This window comes from Caretta caretta, chromosome 6, assembly GCF_965140235.1.
Source record: "Caretta caretta isolate rCarCar2 chromosome 6, rCarCar1.hap1, whole genome shotgun sequence".
In the NCBI taxonomy this organism is placed as follows: Eukaryota; Metazoa; Chordata; order Testudines; family Cheloniidae; genus Caretta; species Caretta caretta.
Genome location: NC_134211.1, coordinates 77224532 through 77244890, shown reverse-complemented (window position 1 = coordinate 77244890; position 20359 = coordinate 77224532). Strand labels below are relative to the sequence as shown.

General features: G+C 38.8%; 1 protein-coding gene across 6 annotated transcripts in view; it reads right to left on the bottom strand.

Annotated features, from left to right (window-relative positions):
• Positions 1–1406: 1406 nt before the first annotated feature.
• The window catches only part of DPH6 (diphthamine biosynthesis 6), a 376392-nt gene continuing 357439 nt past the window's right edge, over positions 1407–20359 (bottom strand). For all 6 annotated transcript variants that reach the window (XM_048854094.2, XM_048854095.2, XM_048854096.2 and 3 more), the window contains one exon: positions 1407–1746. In XM_048854094.2, the coding sequence (XP_048710051.2) occupies positions 1631–1746 (116 nt within the window). In that variant the 3' untranslated portion in view covers positions 1407–1630. The remainder of the gene's footprint in view (positions 1747–20359) is intronic.

Here is a 20359-nt window from a genome sequence, read left to right as displayed (position 1 = left end):
ATCTATCCAAGCTTCTGTATTGTGTAATGGTATCTAACTACCTCTGTGCCTTCCCCTTTCTTTCAAAAGCGTTTGAATGAAAACAAACTAATAATTGAACAACAAACATTTTACACGTTATGAATTTAAACAAAAAATAACCTCAATTAGTAGAAAAAGCTTCAGGATGAGTTTTTAATTATTAGAGAATAGCTGTGACCAAAACAACCCTCACTCAACACCGTGGCTACTGTACTGTACTTTCTTGTGTGGTGATAAGAAATAATGACAAGTCTGATTCCCAGATCACAATTAGCACAGTATGTCACATAAACAAGGCAAGAGGATACCGAGAAAGATCCTCTCAATTTTAGTCACTGGCTCTGTATCAGCTGCCAAATATATAACTTGCAATGGGAAGAAAATGAAGCCATAAGGCCAAGATCTCCTCTCAGTCGCACCAGTGTAAATTTGCCATCATTCAATTGACTTCAGTGGAGTTATTTCAGACTAACACTGATGGAACTGAGAGCCAACTGGAGCCCTTGTATGTGTAGCTCCTCCAGGAATGATTACATGCCTGATTGTGAATCAGATTGTATTTTCTTAAAAAAATAATCTTCCAAGTGGAACATGAGGGAGGGAATTCATGAATGTGTAACATGGAGATAAGAACATCACTCTTTCCCCAAGGTTTAGTTTTACAGGCTTTGCCTGAGGATGGGCTTTCCCTACAGTGCCTTGGAGACTCAAGCTAAATCAAGAAGGCTATCTGTACTATATTGACCCTTAAACTCATTGAGGGTGAAATTCTAGCCCCATTTAATTCAATGGGAGTTTTGCCACTGACTTCAATGAGGCTGGGATTTCTCCTTTAGAATCTGATCCCACTTCACCAAAGGCAAAATTCCCACTGACTTTACAGGGAGCTGGTTCGGGCCATTAGGGAATACCAGTAGTTCTGTAATGAGAGTTCTACAATGGACAGAAAGTATAAAAATATTCTATACTGCTTCTGGAAAACAGGTGACAAATGCTGTGCTCTTTGACAATGAGAATTTGAATAAGAACTGTGAAAAAACGGAGATTGAGACCCTTGTTATTCAGATTGATTAAATGTGTGTTATGACTACTCAGGTGAATAACTGTTCACCAACATCGGAAGGGGGGGGGGTCACAATCTGGCCAGGAGTAAGGCCTCAGGATCTGGTCTGAAGTCAGTGTATCCAGTGCAAAATTAACGTTACAGATCTTCAAAACTGTATTGGAGGTCATGTACCGATCCTCCAAACAACGGCTGAAAATGACAACCGGTCTAGTGTGCCCTGGCCTTAGGATTCCAGAGTCATTACCATCTCCTGTGAGCGGCTTGTTGTTGTTATTAGATGCCAGAAAACACTTTAGATCTGAGAAAAAACAGGACAGTATTTTGAAACAAAATCTTTATTTTTCCTCCAAATGTGGAATGTGTCATTTGTCATCAGGCACTGTCCATAGAAATATAAACATTTTAAGACAGGCTTTGCTCAAATCAAGCAATGTACACCTTGATGTTTAATGAAAATATTCAACATAATCAAGATCAACTATTCTCTTCACTCTCTTCTGGGTGGAATACATGCTTTGATATCAACTGATCACTTATGAATGACTAGCTCAGCCAGCATGATATATGAATAACTTCCTTTTCAGGTAAATCCACTACAGGTACCAGAATCAGAGCTGGAGTCTTCTCGCCCAACTGGTCTTTTAGGTAATCTTGTAGTCCTAAAACAGGAACAAAATAAATGATGAATACCTTCTGATTTTTGTGTTTTAATCATTAAACAAATGCATTTGCGACTGTAAAAAAGTGTGTAGTTTTAAAAATGACTTACATATTATACATTTAAACAAACCACTAATTTGTAGGATTCTGAATATCCCAAATAGCAAAGGTAACAGAGGTACTCAGCACATTACTGAATTTCAATTTACCCGTACCTAATTTGTGACTTGGGGCGGTGATATGGGGGTAAGTTTAAATTCAGTGACTGTATGTTCTGAATGTCTCTTTTACTTTTCATATTTGAATATTCAGCACGTAACTCTCTACAGTTAGTAGGTCAAATTCTGTTCTTTGCTGCACTTGTAGAACCCCACTGTGTTAAATGTTGCAGTGATGTATCCTGGAAGAAACATACCCCACTGATTTTTTTTAATGTGTTTGCAAGTCACCTTTAAAATCAACAGAAGTACTGTATACCTTTACTGCTATCTGATCATAGAAGTGTAACAAATTATATTGGATACTTCATATCTCCTTATGGAACTGTTCTATATAATGTAATGGGGATAAAGCCTCTAGGAGTCCAGAGAAGAGCAACAAATACGATTAGGAGTCCGGAGTTAATGATTTATGAAAAGATTAAAACAACTAAACACAGAATCTGAACACTAAGAAGGGATGTGCCAACAATCTACAAAAGTTTAAAAGGTACAAACACCATGGAGGGAGTGGAATTCATGTGATGCACAGAGAGGGTGTCTCATTAGAAGGCTAATGGAATGGAACTAAGGAATGACAAATTTGGCTGAATATCAAGAACATCACATATAGCCTCACTAATTAAGTGATAGAAGCCCCATCACAAAGCATTTTTAAAATGTGATTGGAAAAAGTGCTAAAAATTATACTGAAGGAACCGATCCTGGGCTGCAGGGTTTAGGTTTTAAGAGGTCTTTTCTGTCTTTAACTTCTGTGATTCTATCAACACTTCAGAACATTAAACATTCTTGGCTAGACAAACAGTGTAAAGAGGACAGAACTTAAACATTGTATTGTTTTTCCCACTGTATGTGAGACTGTGAATATATAGTTCAATCAAAGTGTTAACATGTACTCAGTGAAATTCTGGCTCAGCTGAAATCAGTAGGAGTGTTGCCACCAGGGGCGGGTCTACCAATTTTGCCGCCCCAAGCAGTCACTGCCGAATTGCCACCGCCGCAACAGTGCCGGAGCTGCCGCCGAATTCCCGCTGTGCCCAGCACAGGGACTGCCGCCCCATTCTGAATGCCGCCCCAAGCACCTGCTTGGAAAGCTGGTGCCTGGAGCCGGCCCTTGTTGCCACTGATTTTGGTGGAGTCAGGATTTCACCTATTGTTTTTACTGAACGGCAACAGAAGGAATACATCTGAATATCTTGTAACAGGGATGTTACCATACAGATGTTGCAGCCAGAGGAACAAACTAAGACTACTAAAATGCTGCTGAGTTATTTTGCATTGAAAATTGTTGACATTAGAGATGAACGCTGACAGAGGTGAACCTAAGATCGATATTCACTGGAGGGTCAAAGGACTTCATGTTCTGTGTAATAAGCAACTCAATCTATGTATCACCGCGATTTGGCAGTGACACACTGATTAAGGGTCAGTTGGCATTTCCATTTCAAACTCTGATTTTTGGGTGACTTCATAGTTATGCTGGCTCAAAAGGCATTGGGTCCAAGTATGCAGAAAGTTGTCAGCTCAATGAAAAAAAAATTACATTTTAAAATAGGTTATTTTTATTTTATTTTTGGTGTTTAGACAAGCAGAAACCATCCCTTCTGCCACTAACTTTTCACAGGTTTGTAGCCCAAGTCTACCACCATAAAAAACTGGGTATCATTTTCAAAGAAGATATTTGGCAAGGAGGTAGTTCTGATAGTGAACTTAACTCTTTTGGTACTTGGAGGCGACCCAAAATATTTACTTTGGAAAACTCTCTGGTAAGTTTTGAGTCAGAAAGGGCCACATTTTCAAAAGATGACTCTCCTTCTTGTTTGTGCAAACTGCATTTGCAAAATCTGCACCAAAGTTTTTCACCTTCAGTTGAATTATGGGTGAAAATCTGGGTACTTGGATCTCCCACTGTCCTATTACAGGTGAAAATCAGGTATTTAAATGGGCAAGTATTCTGTTCTGAATCTGCAGCTCATTTTGTTAGTCTAAAAACATGGGGGTAAAAATTAGCAGGTGCAAATTTCACTGGCAGTATGGGAGGATGGAACTCCTGCCTTCTAAAAATAAAACTGCAAGCCAAAGTACGGGGGGAGAGGGGCACTGCACTATTAGTGAAATTGCATCAGTTCAAATAGACATAGTTAATTCATTCAAGAATACAAAGGCTACATCTTTCATCTGTTATAAATAAAACAATAGTTGATCCTCTAAGTCCTTTCTTCTACTAATTACACCAATTTAATGATGTGGCACTAATAAAACAAATCCTTAAGGTTTTCAGCAAACTATGATTTTAGATAAATAATAACTCAAGTCAGCATTATTTATTATTTTTTATATTAAGTAATTCTTTGCTTAAATAGCTAAGGTTTCAAGTAGCTTTTTATCAGTGCTGAATATGGAACCAATTGTTCACTTGTTTGTCGTTCCTGTAAACAAAAACACAGGGGAGTGGCTGCCGATGGTGGTGGTGTATGTATATGGGAGTGGGGGATTGGGCATGTGTATTTGGGTGGGGTTGGAGGAGGGGGCTAGGAGGAATAAATATACTTCAGCAATGATCTATGCTAGTCCAAACTGTCTCTTTAATGTGCCCTGCACCAGACTTTTCAAGTCTGATAGAGAATTCAGTGATTCATTTCAAACGTCAGTAAACAAGCATTTATCAAAGTGATAAATACAGTATTTTCATTTTCAGTCACATGTCACTCTTCCCATTTCTACTTGGTGTTACCCCAATGCAGATGAGAGCCTAATTCTAGGGTGCTCTCCACACCCACTGCGCTCAACAAGAATTGAGGCCCCAGACTGTCACCAGGAATTTTTCTACTTAAATCAGGGACAACTGAGGGACGCATGAAAACACACAGGAAGGTGGACAAAACTGGAAATTAAAATAAAATTGACTCAAACCAACCAACCAACCAACCAGTGCTATTTGTTCTTATTGTCCTTTCAGTAACAACAGGAGATAATTCAGATCAGTAGTGCAGTGACCTTTCATACTGACCTAATACCCTTCACATTTTACCATGGCACTTTTCAACATTATAAGTTACTGCTTTTAAAGGTGGTCTTCATGCTAAACAGCCCCATGAATGCAACAGCATCCTTTTATAGAATCAGTCTAACCTTTACAAAAATAGTCTTGACACGTGCGCTACAGTTGACTTTAGTAAGACCCTTAGACCCTCTTCTGCAGTCCTTACTTGTATGAGCTGAAGCCAATGAGACTGCTCCTATGGGCACTGCTTGCAAAACCAGGGCCATTATCCTGATACTTTTAGTGGCAAGCACTCTCCACCAGCTCGTTATGGGCGAGAACTAGCCTGTGTTGAAATGGAAAATGGTAGTAGAAAGATCATGTGTTTCACCCAGAACACAACAATCTATTTGATGTTACAACTACACTCTTCCTTCGCTTTGTAATGAAAAAGATATTGTTACATCACTTAGTTCAGGTTTTTAAATCCCTGAGCTAATAAAGCCCCATTGCTTCGGCTGTGTGGATTTGACATGAAGCATGTACTTCGAAGAGAAGCCTCACAGGGGATCAGGTTCCTAACACTTTACTAAGAGTTCTAGTCCCACAAGATGTGCCCCTGGTGTGCAGGGCACTTAACCCTTCGACCAGTACCAACATGACTATTCACAAATTATTGATGTCCCTAAATCCCCGGCAGATTGCAGACAGTTCTTGTCTCCCTTGAAGCCAAAGCATATGGCCACTAATGGGATGGATTAAAAAAAATACATACACACATTCAGTCTTTGCCACATGAATGTAAAGCCACAGAAATGGTAGAAGGTGATTGAACTGGACTGAACACTGTTAAATACATGATTAGCCTCTTGTTGTGGATCATTTCCATTGATCTATATCTGGTTTCACAGCACAGTTTAATTAAAGCTGTCTGGAAGAAGCCTGTTCCCTAAATGATCAGGCAGTGCAATGAAAAGCTGAAACATGAGGAAGCTTGAGGCCTTTAAAAAAAAAGATCCAAGTGACTGTCTTTATGGCTAACAACAGCATCAGGGAAGGAAAATACATTTCAGAAAATTAACTGGTTTTACTGCTGTTTTGTACCAGGCCTATGTGCCAGAGAAATCAATTAATTTTTTTCCAAGTTTGTTCTTAGAATAATACAATGGGTTTTGGGTAAATGCAGAATTTCAAAACAAAATGTGTACAATCTACTTGCTTTATTCTGGATAAAATCCTCTTGTTCAGAATAAGCACTGTGCCTATTAAATAAAAACACCTCGATAGAAAAATCTGATGAAAAAATAAAAATGAAATAAAAGTAAACTGTTTCCTGAAGGATGATCTGTAGTGATTTTCTCCTGCAATATTCTAGTTTTCTAAGGAAAAATCTGGACATCTTATATACTTTGATACTTAGCTTTTGATTAGCTCCTTTATTATCTCTCTTCCTTCACTGTCCTAATGATATTTTTAAAATCAGTCATGTTGGACATTCCCCTTGAAAAGTATATGGGCCAGATTTTCAAAACTGCTAAGCTCCTGACAGCTGGGGGCAGATTTTCAAAAAAGCTCTGCTCCCATTTCGGAACCTAAACAAAGTGGCCAGCTTTTCAAAAGGACTAAGCACACTGCAGGTGGATGGAAAATCTGGCCATAAATTCATTATTATATGTTCTTATATTTTTATTTCAGGATTTTAAAGTTGGGATCATAAGATTTTGCAATCAGGAACACAAACAAATACTAGGAGAAAAGAGGATCTGACAATGGCTACACATGGAAAACCACGAATGGCACACAGGCCTGGTGCCAGTAACTACTGATTTCTTATCCCGGTTACAATACCAATTATCCTTGGCCCCTGTGCAAGTCACAAGGTCTCTTTGTCTCTTTCTCATTTGTAACATGAAGCTAATGCTGATTTACCTACCTCTCATGGGAGTTCAATGGTTAATAATGGTTTGTAAAGCACTGTATATGTGATTATTATTAAACCTATAATTTTATATAATTCAAACTGCTTTACATATTTTAATGTTTACCTTTGGCATTCATGAGTGGGGCAGGTTTGGCACAGTGGAGGTATCTAGGTGCTGTGTAAGCTTCTTCATACCGCACTTCTAATGCACTTCAATTCTGAACTTCAACCGTCCTGGTGTTCCCTGCCTGGGGCTCTGCTCTGGATCAGAGGCTACCAATCGTGCTGAATTGTTAGGTGGTTTTCTGATGTGGTGATATGTGTGACAAATGTTCACCTGGGATTAGGGTGAGGCTGCAAACTCATTTTTAGTGGGAGCTACACTAAGTTAAGATTTAAGAGTAGGATGCCTTAAGTAAAAGCAATCAATCCACTTGCCATCTAACCTAAAAATCCAAGCTATGTTGTGAAGATTTCACAAGTTGCTATCATGTTTTTCTACACTAACATTTCATACATGATACATTTTCAAAAGGTTAAAAAAAAAAAAGCTCGGGTCTATTTACAAAAATGCACATGCAAAAAAATAAAGCTATAATTGCAGATACAGTTACTGTGATTATATGTGGAAATGAGTCTATATCAGTACTAATAGCCGGGCAGATGTCAAAATAGCCATTTAGAGATGCTTCTGTCTGTTTTCATGAGTGCAAATAAGTAGACCTTAATATTGTGCCTTTGAAAAATCGTCTCATCACATTTATTTATTTCTTGTCTACGGACCCATCCCACTTGTGTGGATTCTTGCTGCTACAAAGTTTTCCCATTAAACCTGTTTCAGTTAGAACAAATATAATCTCCTTTTCACATAATCATATGGCAGATGAGAATAAACTTTGGACAGGAAGGACCAGGGCAAATTCTCAGAGCTGGTGCACTAGTGATTCAACTTGTTCCCAGTTCGAAAGAATTGTCTCTATTTCTGTTTGTATGACACTGCACCTGATGGGGCCACAATTGTCCACAATAATCACTGTGCCCTTCTTGGGCACTACCAAAATGCAAATATTGATTATTATATGGGACCACAAGGGCTTTATGCAGAGAAGGGGAGGTGGCACAGAGAGACAAATGACTCCCCGTCCTCCAAAATGTCCACTGAACAGCTGAGGGTTCCATCCTGCTCACACACATAACAGGTGAGGGCTCCATATCCATCCACAAAACAGCGGGGTGGGACAAGAGCCAACAACAGAGGGCATTACTGCCCTCCAAGCATTGAAGGACCTTAAAGGCGACTGGTCTCCCCTCTGCCAGTCTGACCAACTTCCTATCTCTTCTGCTGAGATGGGGGTGGGAGGGAAGGGGGCATGCTCAAGGATGGGGAGGGTGTGAACATTTACAAGAATCTTGCTCTCCTGGAGCTGAGTCACTTGGCTGAGAAAGTGGGATTTTTGTAGCTAATAAATTTTTCAGCATCTTAAAGACACTGAATAGAAAAAAAAGTTATTTTTAGAGTCGGTTCAATTGTGGACCTGTCAGTTTTGGCAATGCATCGCTTTTATCAGGCCGCCAAGTTAATTTGTTTTGTTTTTTAGAGTAAAGTTTGCTTAAAGACCAGTTTCAGAGAAGTTACTGACTGGGGGTGTTAATTAGTGCTTTGCAGACTCTGCAGGGTTTGGTTTATGATCATTTTCACTTATTCAACCCTGTAATTCAAGTCACAAGGGAATGGGAGGTAACCAACCCCGTTCTGTTCATTTGAAGGTTTGATTGTGACTAACTCAAACCTCTGAGAGAATCTCTCTTCCCTTCCTCCTCCTTTGGGGCCCTAGCTCTGTCCCTCTTCCAGACAAAATTAGTAATAGCACTTACACTTATGTAGAACTGTATAATTTCAATGTTATGCACCAAGATATACCCTAAGAACATCCTTGTGAGTTAGGTAAGGCGTCTGATGATATTTTCAGGGGCAGTGGTCCTTATTCATAGATCTTAAAGAGGGTGCCATGTAAAAGCTTCTCTCCTCTTGTATTTTTGTGGGGTGTGGTGGTATACCTGTAAGACCACCTTCTAGGGAGGAGTGGGTCAGCGTGTGACCTGAGCCCACCCTCAAGGGCAGGAGGGGAAGGAAACACTTTTCCATTCCTGCTGCTGCCACACTAAACACAAGACCACACAGCAGCCCATGAAGTTTAGTGCACTAGCTGAGAAACTTCCATGACATTCCATGCTAAGCCTCATGGCAGGTAGTGTGAGCCACAGGAAACAGAAATGCTGAAAGAGACAAAGAGAGGAATAACATACAATAGTACATGGTGTGCGTGAAACTTGGAGAAATGGGATGAAATAAGTGAAGGGATGTGAATATCAAGAAAAACGTCCTGACAATAAGATCTACTAGTATGTGGAGGAAGAAACCAAGTCACATGGGACATTTAAAATTAGAGCTGACAAAGTATTAAATGATATACTGTAGAGAACATTCCTACATTGGCGAAGGATAAGACCAGTTGACCTAACAGGTCTTTGCCATCTCTAATTCCTGTGATAGACTGGCTTGAGAAAGAGAATGAGGCTGGCTGTAGGAGGAAGAACTTGAATGGAATTCCATGAATTCCTGTGCTGTCTGATATCCTCTCCTCAAGTACATGGACATGGACACTGAGGTTTGACAGGAATGTTTCACAAAGCTCTAATATCAATGTGCCAGATGCACCTACACTGCTGTAGGAGTAAGAAAATCAAGCACGATAACCAAAATGACACATTTTTTCATATGGATATTTTTAACAATTGTAATTAGAATCTCAAATAACATTCTTAAGATATTTATGCCCCACGTAGCTCTTTCTGAATATATGTAAAACCATCTTCCCATAATACACACAAACAGTCAAATTAGGTATTTTATCATGCATATCAATGGCAAGTCATGGAAAGAAATGTGACTCTTTTAAAGAAAGATAAACAAATGCTTGCTGAGCTCCTCTGCATATTAGTTATGGCTATTTTTTAGTAGACAAAATTAAGTTCTAGCTTTCATGATCATTTTTTCAAGCTGCTGGCTGTAGTTTAGAAAATAGCACAGCAACAGCATGTAACAGTCTTTGCTGGTATTCTTCGTTGATCCATATTTAGCATTGTCCTACATAAAGGTACTGTAAATAGTCAGCCTACATAAGGTTAAAAATGTGCACTCCTGTTTAAAATGTCATTAGCCTTCTACACTGAATAAAGAAACACTTAAACATTCCCTTCCAATACTCACAGGGAAGGCTAAATATAATTTCCAGGGGAAAGGAGGAACTGAACTTTAGTGAGTATGATTGCTCCGCGAGCACCAGAGCTGAAAAGTGAAAATTTCCATTTTTTTTTAAAGGCATGACAGAGTGCAGAAATCACAAGCCTATTTTCTTTGTATACCATCTTCCAGTGGCCTCAAGACCTATATAAGTTTCTCTCTCTTTAACAGAAATATGGTTACTGAGCTTCTAAGCTGTGTTCAGTCTCTGGGGAGGAAAGGGCATAATGCTACCAAGTTGGGATGAAGTGTGAATGGAGACAGACTATTACAAACATATACAATAGTAAGGACCAATTTTTCAGTGGGCATTTAAAAATCACTCGCCGTATTTGCAGCTCTTGTTTGCTCACACAGAAACCTGAATTTGCCTGTGCAGATGGAGCAAGCTGCATTACTCACTACTGGTTCACACACACAACCACCATGCAAATATTGTGGACCCATTTTTAGCAGTAAGTTGAAAATCTGACCCCCAAATTATCAAATGAAATAGCACATGTGCAGTGATGACAACATTTGCTTTTTCACCTCGGTGGCTGAGTTACAACTGCTTACCACTGCCCAGAATCTCAGAGCACTGACTGACACGGAAATTACCTGGCACAGATTTGCAAAATCTGGGACAGTTGGTAGCTATGCCCTTCAGGTAAGGGTTGGGGAACATTGGTGGAGCACTGTGTAGGAAGCTCTGCTTGTGCCTGCTGGTAAATCAAGGACTTTTATCTCCAGAGCTGTCAATCTGGCACCTTTCACAAGTGTTAAATTCACTTACATATTTTTTAAAAGAAGCTGTCATGAGACATACTGAAGCAAATATGTCCTTCAGTGGTTACACATGGACTCAGTTGTAACAGTGTTTGTTAAGTGCTTTGACATCCCAGGATGATATGTTCTGTATAAATTCAACATTTGTTGGTTTGTTCATCCACTTTGCTAAGTACTCTCTAAAATCTGCAGTCTTTGGAAACACCAGACCGGAGATAATGTGATCTCAATTGGACCACAAAAGATTCATATATAACTCTGGCAAAAATTACATGCATGTATTTGGTGGTAGACTTTGGCCTGCAAACAACAGAAAAAGTGTCTGAAAAATATTTTGTGGTCCAACAATTAATTCTTTTCAATTGTTATAGAGAGGATCATACATGACAAGTTGTACAAAGAACACCTTGTATTCTTCAAATTAATAGGTGATAATGTAAAATAATACTGATAAAGCAACACTTTTTAGTTATTATGCTAGACCCTCAGGTAGTATACATTAGAGCTACACTGATTTACACCATCAAATGAACTGGTCCATTATCTAGATTTCATATTTATATATAGTGCCATGTGAAAGCTAGTGAGGTTATTTCTAAATGTTTACTGTTCTGAACATTTAAATCAATCTACTGCACTAGAATAAAGAGTATACAATGACAAACCAAATAAAACTACACTGGAACACGTTAAATACATGATTAGGTTGTTGTAGGTATTTTCTATTGATCCAGATCTGGCTTCATGGCACAGTTTAATTAACGTTTTCTGGAAAGGGGAATGGATGGCTCAGGATTTTGGTCCTGGAATACATAGCCTTCCATCAAACCCAGAACCAGCCTGTTAGTGACTGAATTCGTTACTACTGTATCTCATGACTTACATGAAATAAGTTGGAGGAATCTTGATTAAGTTACTAGTGAGGTTAGGCAAATATTCCCTAAAGATTACCAATATTTGAGTTTGGATAAATAGATCAATTACTGTCTGGCACAGCTTGAGCACCTGGGGCTCCTCTTCCTCCCCATACTCAAGGAAGAGGAGGCAATCTTTAGCTCCCATCTTATGGCCTCCAGGGTAGGGGAGTGAAAATCACTGCACTGGCACCCTCCTTGGAAGGAAGGGGAAGAGCAGTGAAAATCTCACATATCTCATCAAAGGCTAGGACAGGGGAAGTCCCTCCCCTGGCTTCCAATAAAGTGAGACCTATTAGTTAGATATATACTTGGGGGAATGGGATAAAAATAGGGAGATGTCTACAGCTGAATCCAAAAACAGCCAAATACCTGGACATGGCCTGAATTTTCACCAAGTACTGACTGCTGAATTGCCAAATGTTGGGCTGTATTCACATACCTAGCACCAAATTATTAGTAGTATAAATTATGGCAGTAGTGCCTCCAGGCCCCAAACAAGATTGAGGTGCCATTGTGCTAGGCACTGAACAAACACGTAGAAAAACACAGTCTCTGCCCCAAAGAACTTACAATCAGATGAGGTAAGACAAATGGTGGGAGAAAGGAAGCATCATCCCCACTGACATATGAGGAACTGAGACACAGAAAGATCTTGTGATTTTCCAAGATAACACAGGAAGTTTGGGGAAAGCGAAGAGCTGAACTCACATCTCCTGTCCCCCGCCGGTCCACTACATAGAAGACCGTCCTTTCTCTCCTGATTGATAACCTACGTGTCATCCTTGCTGACATCTCAAGAGAATGGTCAAGGACCTTGGGCCTGAACTACCTCAGCTCCAGAGGATTATCTGTTCTATAATCTTATGAGAGTTTAGAAACCCAGTGTTATTATATATCAAATATTAGATTATAAAACAAAAGGCTCTACAACTGGAGAAAATGTATAACAAAAAAGTTAAGAAAAGACAAGCACCCTATGAAGTTGAAATTATAAGAAAGATTAGCATCATATTGTATGGATCTCAGTCACCTCTTTTTAAAAAAGGACTTCTATGAAGAATCTTTTAGCATTATACAAATTATACTGTTTGGCATAATTTTTGTAAACTGGTTTGATTTGCAGCCACATGTATGGGAAAATTAACTACACTATCATAAATAGAGTATTCTAAAAATAAAAGTAAAAAACCTGTCTGGAAGAGACCTACTCCCTAACGGCTCTTTTCAGCACAGAATATGATTTCCACACGTGCTGCTTCCGTGACTCAGCACCAACAAAGACAAAGCAACATCAAACTGTTTCATGACACTGGCCCAACAGAATTACCAGTTCTGGAGCCTTATGCCACATCTCCACCAGTAACAATAAGTTGATGTTAGCTCAAATGGATATTGGATTAATGAAATTAAGAATGCTCAGAAAAAAACCTGACGTGACGTTCTAATCACTTTTAAGAAACATGAAGAGTGAGTGATGGAGAGATGACCTTTAACTAGGCTAGGAAGATTCCCCCACAAACAGAAACCCAAGCCATGAGGCACAGTGAAACAAGGTTTTGTAATATTTTTCTACCTGTTTCTGAAAAGATGTGATCTGTGGTACAGTATCTGGTTTTAACAATGTAGCAGTACTGCTAGAGGGTACTAAAGTGTCCAATAAGAGATGTCAGTTTCAAAGTAAGGCAAAGATGTCCATGTAACCCTCTCTTTGGTCAGCACTGATACTATATGCCATGGGCTTTAACTTGTCAGTGAACATCAGACCATCTTGTATTACGGAACATGGTAGTGAGAAGGACAATCTACAGAAGGCCCTGAAATCATTTCAAAAAGGGGCTGTGTTCTCCAATTATATTACAATTCCAGTGATCTACCAATACATACAACACAACTTTATCTCAGCTGAATTAAGTATGATTTTTTAAAAAGTTTCTCTGGGCCCTTAAAGGTTATTTTTGAGTTGTACTGAGGTAGAGAGAGTCATTGGAATGAGGTACACCACCTTTTGCTTCTGTGCACAAGGCACATGTGGAAAGGAAGGAGGGAAATAAAACAAGCTCAGTTTGGCTGAATTTTTGCCAAATCACTTTGCTGGGCACAGCAATCTCACCTGCAGCCTGCCATGAGATCATCTGTGGTCATTAAATCCCTAAACACTGAAAAGGTGAAACATGAAAGAAGCTTAAGATATTTTTGTTTAGTTTTAAAAAATCTACCTATTTTATTTATTTAACAGTACCAGAGAAGCAGAGGGAAAATAATTAATAATATTAACTGGATCTGCATATGTGCATGTCAAAGGCTCATGCAGAACAAATCAATCTCTGTAACATGCCTTTTCTTCTAGTTTTAGCAACTAATTTAGGTAAATGTGCAATTTTCAACCGATACACAGATTTGTATCCTGATTTTAAATTACTGGTTTCCCTCTCTACTATAAGCAATAAAACAAAATATTAAAGTAGTAAACTATTTCTTGGAAATATAGACATTGGCTATTTATTTTTCCAGAGTTCCAGCTCTCTCTCTCTCTCTCACTCTCAGGGGAAATCTGGAAGATTTAAATTCATTCACTGATCCTTAGCTTTGTCACCATTCTCTTCCCCTTTGACCTCTTAGACATTTTTTGTTTGCTGTAAGAACTCCACTGACTTGTTTGCAAATTATAAATCCTATTGTGCCTTCCTTTTTGTCAAACCACTGGCCAGTATTTTTTAAAGAAACTCTCTCATGGAGAGTTTCATTTTCAAGGCCTACTGAAGATTTACAATATGCTAAACTGGGCAAAAACTTTGTGGTAATCAGCACAATACATTTTACACTCCATCATAATCATTTTTTTCTGCCTCTATGTCAATAAAATCTTTCCCCCTTTTTACAATGGTTTACAACTTAAATAATTTAATACAACAGTAGTTATATTTTTATTGCAAGCTTATAAAACTTGTACCATAAGTCTCTTCCATGCAATACATTAACCAAAAAACTGACAGAGAAGAAGGGGAGCTGATGATTAATAAAACTGTAATTCAGTCTTGAAATTCTGAAACATGCCATAAACTGCTTCTGCTTCACTTGCATACTGTAGATACCGTCAGAATTTCTCAAATGAACTCCTTCATTGTATTTAATCTTTCCTTATCTGTTATTTTACTGTATCTATAATAGAAACAAAAAGGACTTCACATTTCATACACCACCTTCTGTAGAATGATCAGCTAGTGGTCCAGTGGAACAGGCACAGGCGTAAGAGTCAAGAAATACAGATTCTCTTCACAGCTCTGCTGTTGACTTGCTTGAGACTTCAGGTAAGTCACACAGGCAAGGTGAACAAGGTATGTAAGGACATGCCTAAATTTACTCCCACTGATGTAAAGGTAGGCATGTGCTCAAGTGCCTTGCTGAATCGGGGCCTTGGTGCGTGATTTTCAGAAGTGCTGAGCACCTGCAGCTCCTGTTGTCTTCAGCTGTAGTTGGGGGTGTTCAGCACCTTTCAAAAAAAGGCCTTTAAGCTCTCTGGTGCCTCAGTTTCCCTGCCTGTAAAATGGGGATAATAATACTTATCCACCCTTGTAAAGTGCTTTGAGATCTACAAAAGAATAGCAGTATCCAAATACAAAGTATTATTGTTATTGTAAGTACTGCAGGATCTCTGAGAGTTCATGCAAAGATACTGTTTGAGTGTTTTTTATGGGGCTTTATATCAAAATAAAAGGTTGTGTCTGTATGTACAAAACACTTCACTATATTTGTAGGAATAAACACAGCCTGCTCCTGCTTAGATTCCTGTGCACACAATATTAATTAAAATAATAAACATTAATCTAATCTTTTGGTAAAAGAAAGTGTTATGCCCTAATGATTTGTAAATGCTAACTATTTGTGTCAGAAATACTAATTCCAGGAGACATATACATATTTATTTAAAATGTAAGGACAAAGGTAACTAAGGTTAACCTTGAAGTATATTCTTCATGGTCTATGTTGTACGTGCTATTTTTATTCTGCACAAAAACAACATGGGAAAACCTTTGTACTAAGATTTTTAATAGACAAGAATGTATAGTTTTGTCTAGGTAGAGTGTTAGAATTTCTAAAGCCAAACATGAGAAATGAATGACCTGAAAAGTCATATCTTGATGGGCTTGCAAAAATAAAATACATAATTAGTTCTGTAGTTGCAAAACTCAGTAGTCCTAATATTATTAATATACAGATCATTGTTTACTCTGTCTGCATATGTGATTAAGATATCACATAGTAGATACAATCAAGCATTTTTAATTTTCAAACTGATATCTTGAGCAGAAATTCACAATAACCTATGCTGCTACCTTCCACCTCACCTCCACTCCCAATAATTTACAATTAATCCGCACACACAAAAATCTAAGTTTAAGAACTGCTGCCCTTCTGTCCAAAGTGCCACTTGCCTTCTGCAGTAAAAACAATACAGAAACACTTAAATATCCCTCTGCATATTCCCAAAGCAAGAATAAATTCCTTCTTTGAGTGGGAGGATGGAGTTGAACTATTATGGTCGTGACTGCTGGGGGATCAACATATTCAGCTGAAAAGGCGGAATTTTCTATTTATCCACAAGTCTAATAAAGTGCAGACACATTGAAATTAGTTCTGCACACTGTCTCCTAATGATGTCAACCCCTGCCTAGATAGATCACTCTCTTTGTAGGGTGAAGGGTGACAGACACTGCTGTGCTCTCTTAGGTTTGATTTTTTCTCAATATGCTAATCATGCAATGTTCAGATGAATTATTGTGATCACAAGAATACGAGACACCTCGATTAAACAATAAAAGTAACTAAAAGTCTTTCCCCCCCCCAAAAAATGTGCAGGGATATCACTAAGTTAATAGGTAGGTAGGATACTGGACTGGAAGAATTGTGTGAAAGGAATCTTGATAGTTTCAGTCCAGTTCATGGTGGATGGATTTTTGCTCAATAAAAATATTCCAAATCAGCTATAAAGACAATGAGCTCAAGACTACTGTTGCATGAGGGGCCGTATGAAATAACTTTCAGTGTTCAAACCAGAGGTTGCACAATGGATCAGCTGAATAATGTTTTTGTATCCAGTCACAAAAAGAGCTATATGTGAAGTATGTCACATTCACTTCTCTATTCATTTGCCTATCAAGTTTGAGACTCATTGATGAGTATTGATCATTTTCATTGGAATGATGCAAACTATGAGTCTGATTCTGTAACCCTGTGGTCAAATGTGTACTCCCAGTAGGCTGAGTGGGGTTACTCATGCTAGTAAGAAATTGTTTGTGGAAGGGTTCGACAATCAGCTCATAAATGCTAATAAGAGAGAAGATGACCTTTTAGAAGAGTTAATATTAGACCGATATAGATAAGGTTACAACATATCTAAAGAATACTTTGGTCCCAAAATAGAAATGTTTGAAAGTCATGTGTTACTATTGGCTCCTTACTGTATAGCAGATCCTGAAATCAATATGCTGCACTGGTTCAGTAAATGTGTCTCTTAACAAGTTAATAAAACAGTGATCCTCACACAGTCTTTCCATCAAACTTTCAGGGGGAAAAATGAGAATATTAAATGCACTAGGATAGGGAAGATCTGCTCCATTTGCTCTGCAATGATAATCTGTTACAAAAGAGGATTTTTATTATTAATTCTTTGCCTTCTGGGGATATTATAATTTCCTAGAATGTAGAAATGCCTTAAGCACAGCAATTTGCTGAGGTAGACTGAATTTCAAAATGTTTCAAATGAGCTGATAAACAACTGCATAATTAGCCATTATTTGATCTGTACATTACAGATACCCAACCGAACCAGCCAATGGATAGGTAAATTGTGGATATTGTTTTAAAAACTAAGAGCCAGTATTATATTTTGACACGCATCACAACTTTTCTTGTAAAGAATTAAAAAGCACACTTCTTATTTTTTCTTTAGAAATGCAGATTATTCTATCAACTAAATCCTTGGGGTCTTAATCATTAAACACATACTTCTGTGGATGAATAATGAGGAGTTTATGGACTGAATATAACTCATACACTAAAAGCAATTAGATTGAAAGATTTTTTTTTTCAATTAAGTAGTTACAAATCCACTACATACACATTTATACTCAAGACCCGATGTACTTTCCGGCAAGCTGGACACAAACTCAGTTGCAAGGTCCTTGGATTCCGTAGCACTCTGCCAAGGCAGCTTCATTTTTGTTACAAAATGGAGGTTTTCCATGCTTATGAGAAGGAATAGTACAACTATTATAGTGTAAAATACATACAATATTTACAATGACTACACTCAACTCCAAGTAGAATGTCAAGATGGCGCTGGAGGTTTTGGCAACTAGCTAGGGGTCTTTTCAGGGGTCAGTTTGAGATTGTGGAATAAGCACTCTAGCTGGCTATTTCTGCTAAAATCATCAGCAGTGAAATGTTGCCACTTGCAGTTACATCTTTAGATTTCAGAGTTAACAATCCATTGAGATGCATGTGAACAGTTCACACAGCTGACAGCTATTGGGCCAGCTTCTGATGTCAATTATATTAGTATCTACAGATTTAGGAAAACTAAACTGCACTGATTTACACATGGTTCACATATTCAAGGTTATCTTCACAAGCATGAAGGATGGATATATAAATTTAATTATAACGATAGCTCAAATTCTGGAGCACAATTCAGCAGCGATTGCTTGTATGGCAAATTTTGTGTCCATGCAATTGTAGAATGCATGTGTCCTGCTTATACCAATCCATCCTGCTTTAAGCAGGATGTTCAATATCTTCATAAATGATCTGGAGGATGGTGTGGATTGCACTCTCAGCAAATTTGCGGATGATACTAAACTGGGAGGAGTGGTAGATACGCTGGAGGGCAGGGATAGGATACAGAGGGACCTAGACAAATTGGAGGATTGGGCCAAAAAAAATCTGATGAGGTTCAATAAGGATAAGTGCAGGGTCCTGCACTTAGGACGGAAGAACCCAATGCACAGCTACAGACTAGGGACCGAATGGCTAGGCAGCAGTTCTGCGGAAAAGGACCTAGGGGTGACAGTGGACGAGAAGCTGGATATGAGTCAGCAGTGTGCCCTTGTTGCCAAGAAGGCCAATGGCATTTTGGGATGTATAAGTAGGGGCATAGCGAGCAGATCGAGGGACGTGATCGTCCCCCTCTATTCGACATTGGTGAGGCCTCATCTGGAGTACTGTGTCCAGTTTTGGGCCCCACACTACAAAAAGGATGTGGATAAATTGGAAAGAGTCCAGCAAAGGGCAACAAAAATGATTAGGGGTCTGGAACACATGACTTATGAGGAGAGGCTGAGGGAACTGGGATTGTTTAGTCTGCGGAAGAGAAGAATGAGGGGGGATTTGATAGCTGCTTTCAACTACCTGAGAGGTGGTTCCAGAGAGGATGGTTCTAGACTATTCTCAGTGGTGGAAGAGGACAGGACAAGGAGTAATGGTCTCAAGTTGCAGTGGGGGAGGTTTAGGTTGGATATTAGGAAAAACTTTTTCACTAGGAGGGTGGTGAAACACTGGAATGCGTTGCCTAGGGAGGTGGTGGAATCTCCTTCCTTAGAAGTTTTTAAGGTCAGGCTTGACAAAGCCCTGGCTGGGATGATTTAATTGGGGATGGGTCCTGCTTTTGAGCAGGGGGTTGGACTAGATGACCTACTGAGGTCCCTTCCAACCCTGATATTCTTTGATTCTATGATTAAGCTCTGCCTTGGATGTGCAACGTAGCCTGGGCAGTAAAAATGAAGGCTTCCTCATCCTTATAAATATAATGCTAATTCGAAGTGGGAAAATACAGTCAATCCTGAATAAAAGACCATAAAGCCACAGATGTAAGTCTTCTTATAGCAGAACTATTTAAGTATAGCTAATGTACAGCTAATGTTAGATATGTGTTTCTAGTAATGTTAGTAGATTTAGATCTATGTTTCTCCTTACCACTCCTACTTCCCAAGAAGTATTAATATAAAAATGTGATGTGAGCAGGAATCTTCCACACAAAGTTTTCAGCTGAGGAGAAGTTTAAAAGAAATGGATCAGCTGTATGGTTATAAATAAAAATGGCACCTTTTTACTCAACAGATCTGCTCCTTGTATGGATTGCATTTGGCTTGTCTCTGCTAACTTTGAAAGCCTTGGATGAAAGACTGGTCCTTAAACTTGTCACTGTGGCAGGACTAAATATTACCCAACTTGGACCACAGGCCAAACTTAATGTTAAGGGGTAAAAGGAAGGAAACATCTATCTGGCAGTGTGATTACATTAAAAAAAGAGAATTGTTTAAAGCTGTTCAGGAATGTGGAATATTAGTAGTAGCCCTGGACATAGGTGGACATTCGTGGAGACAGTTAGCTAGCAGAGTTTAGGTGGGGCAGTCAAAGGTGCACAAGAAAGGCAATTAGATACCACCCCTACATATGTAATAGTATAAACACACACACACACACTTTACAGGTAAAAATACGTT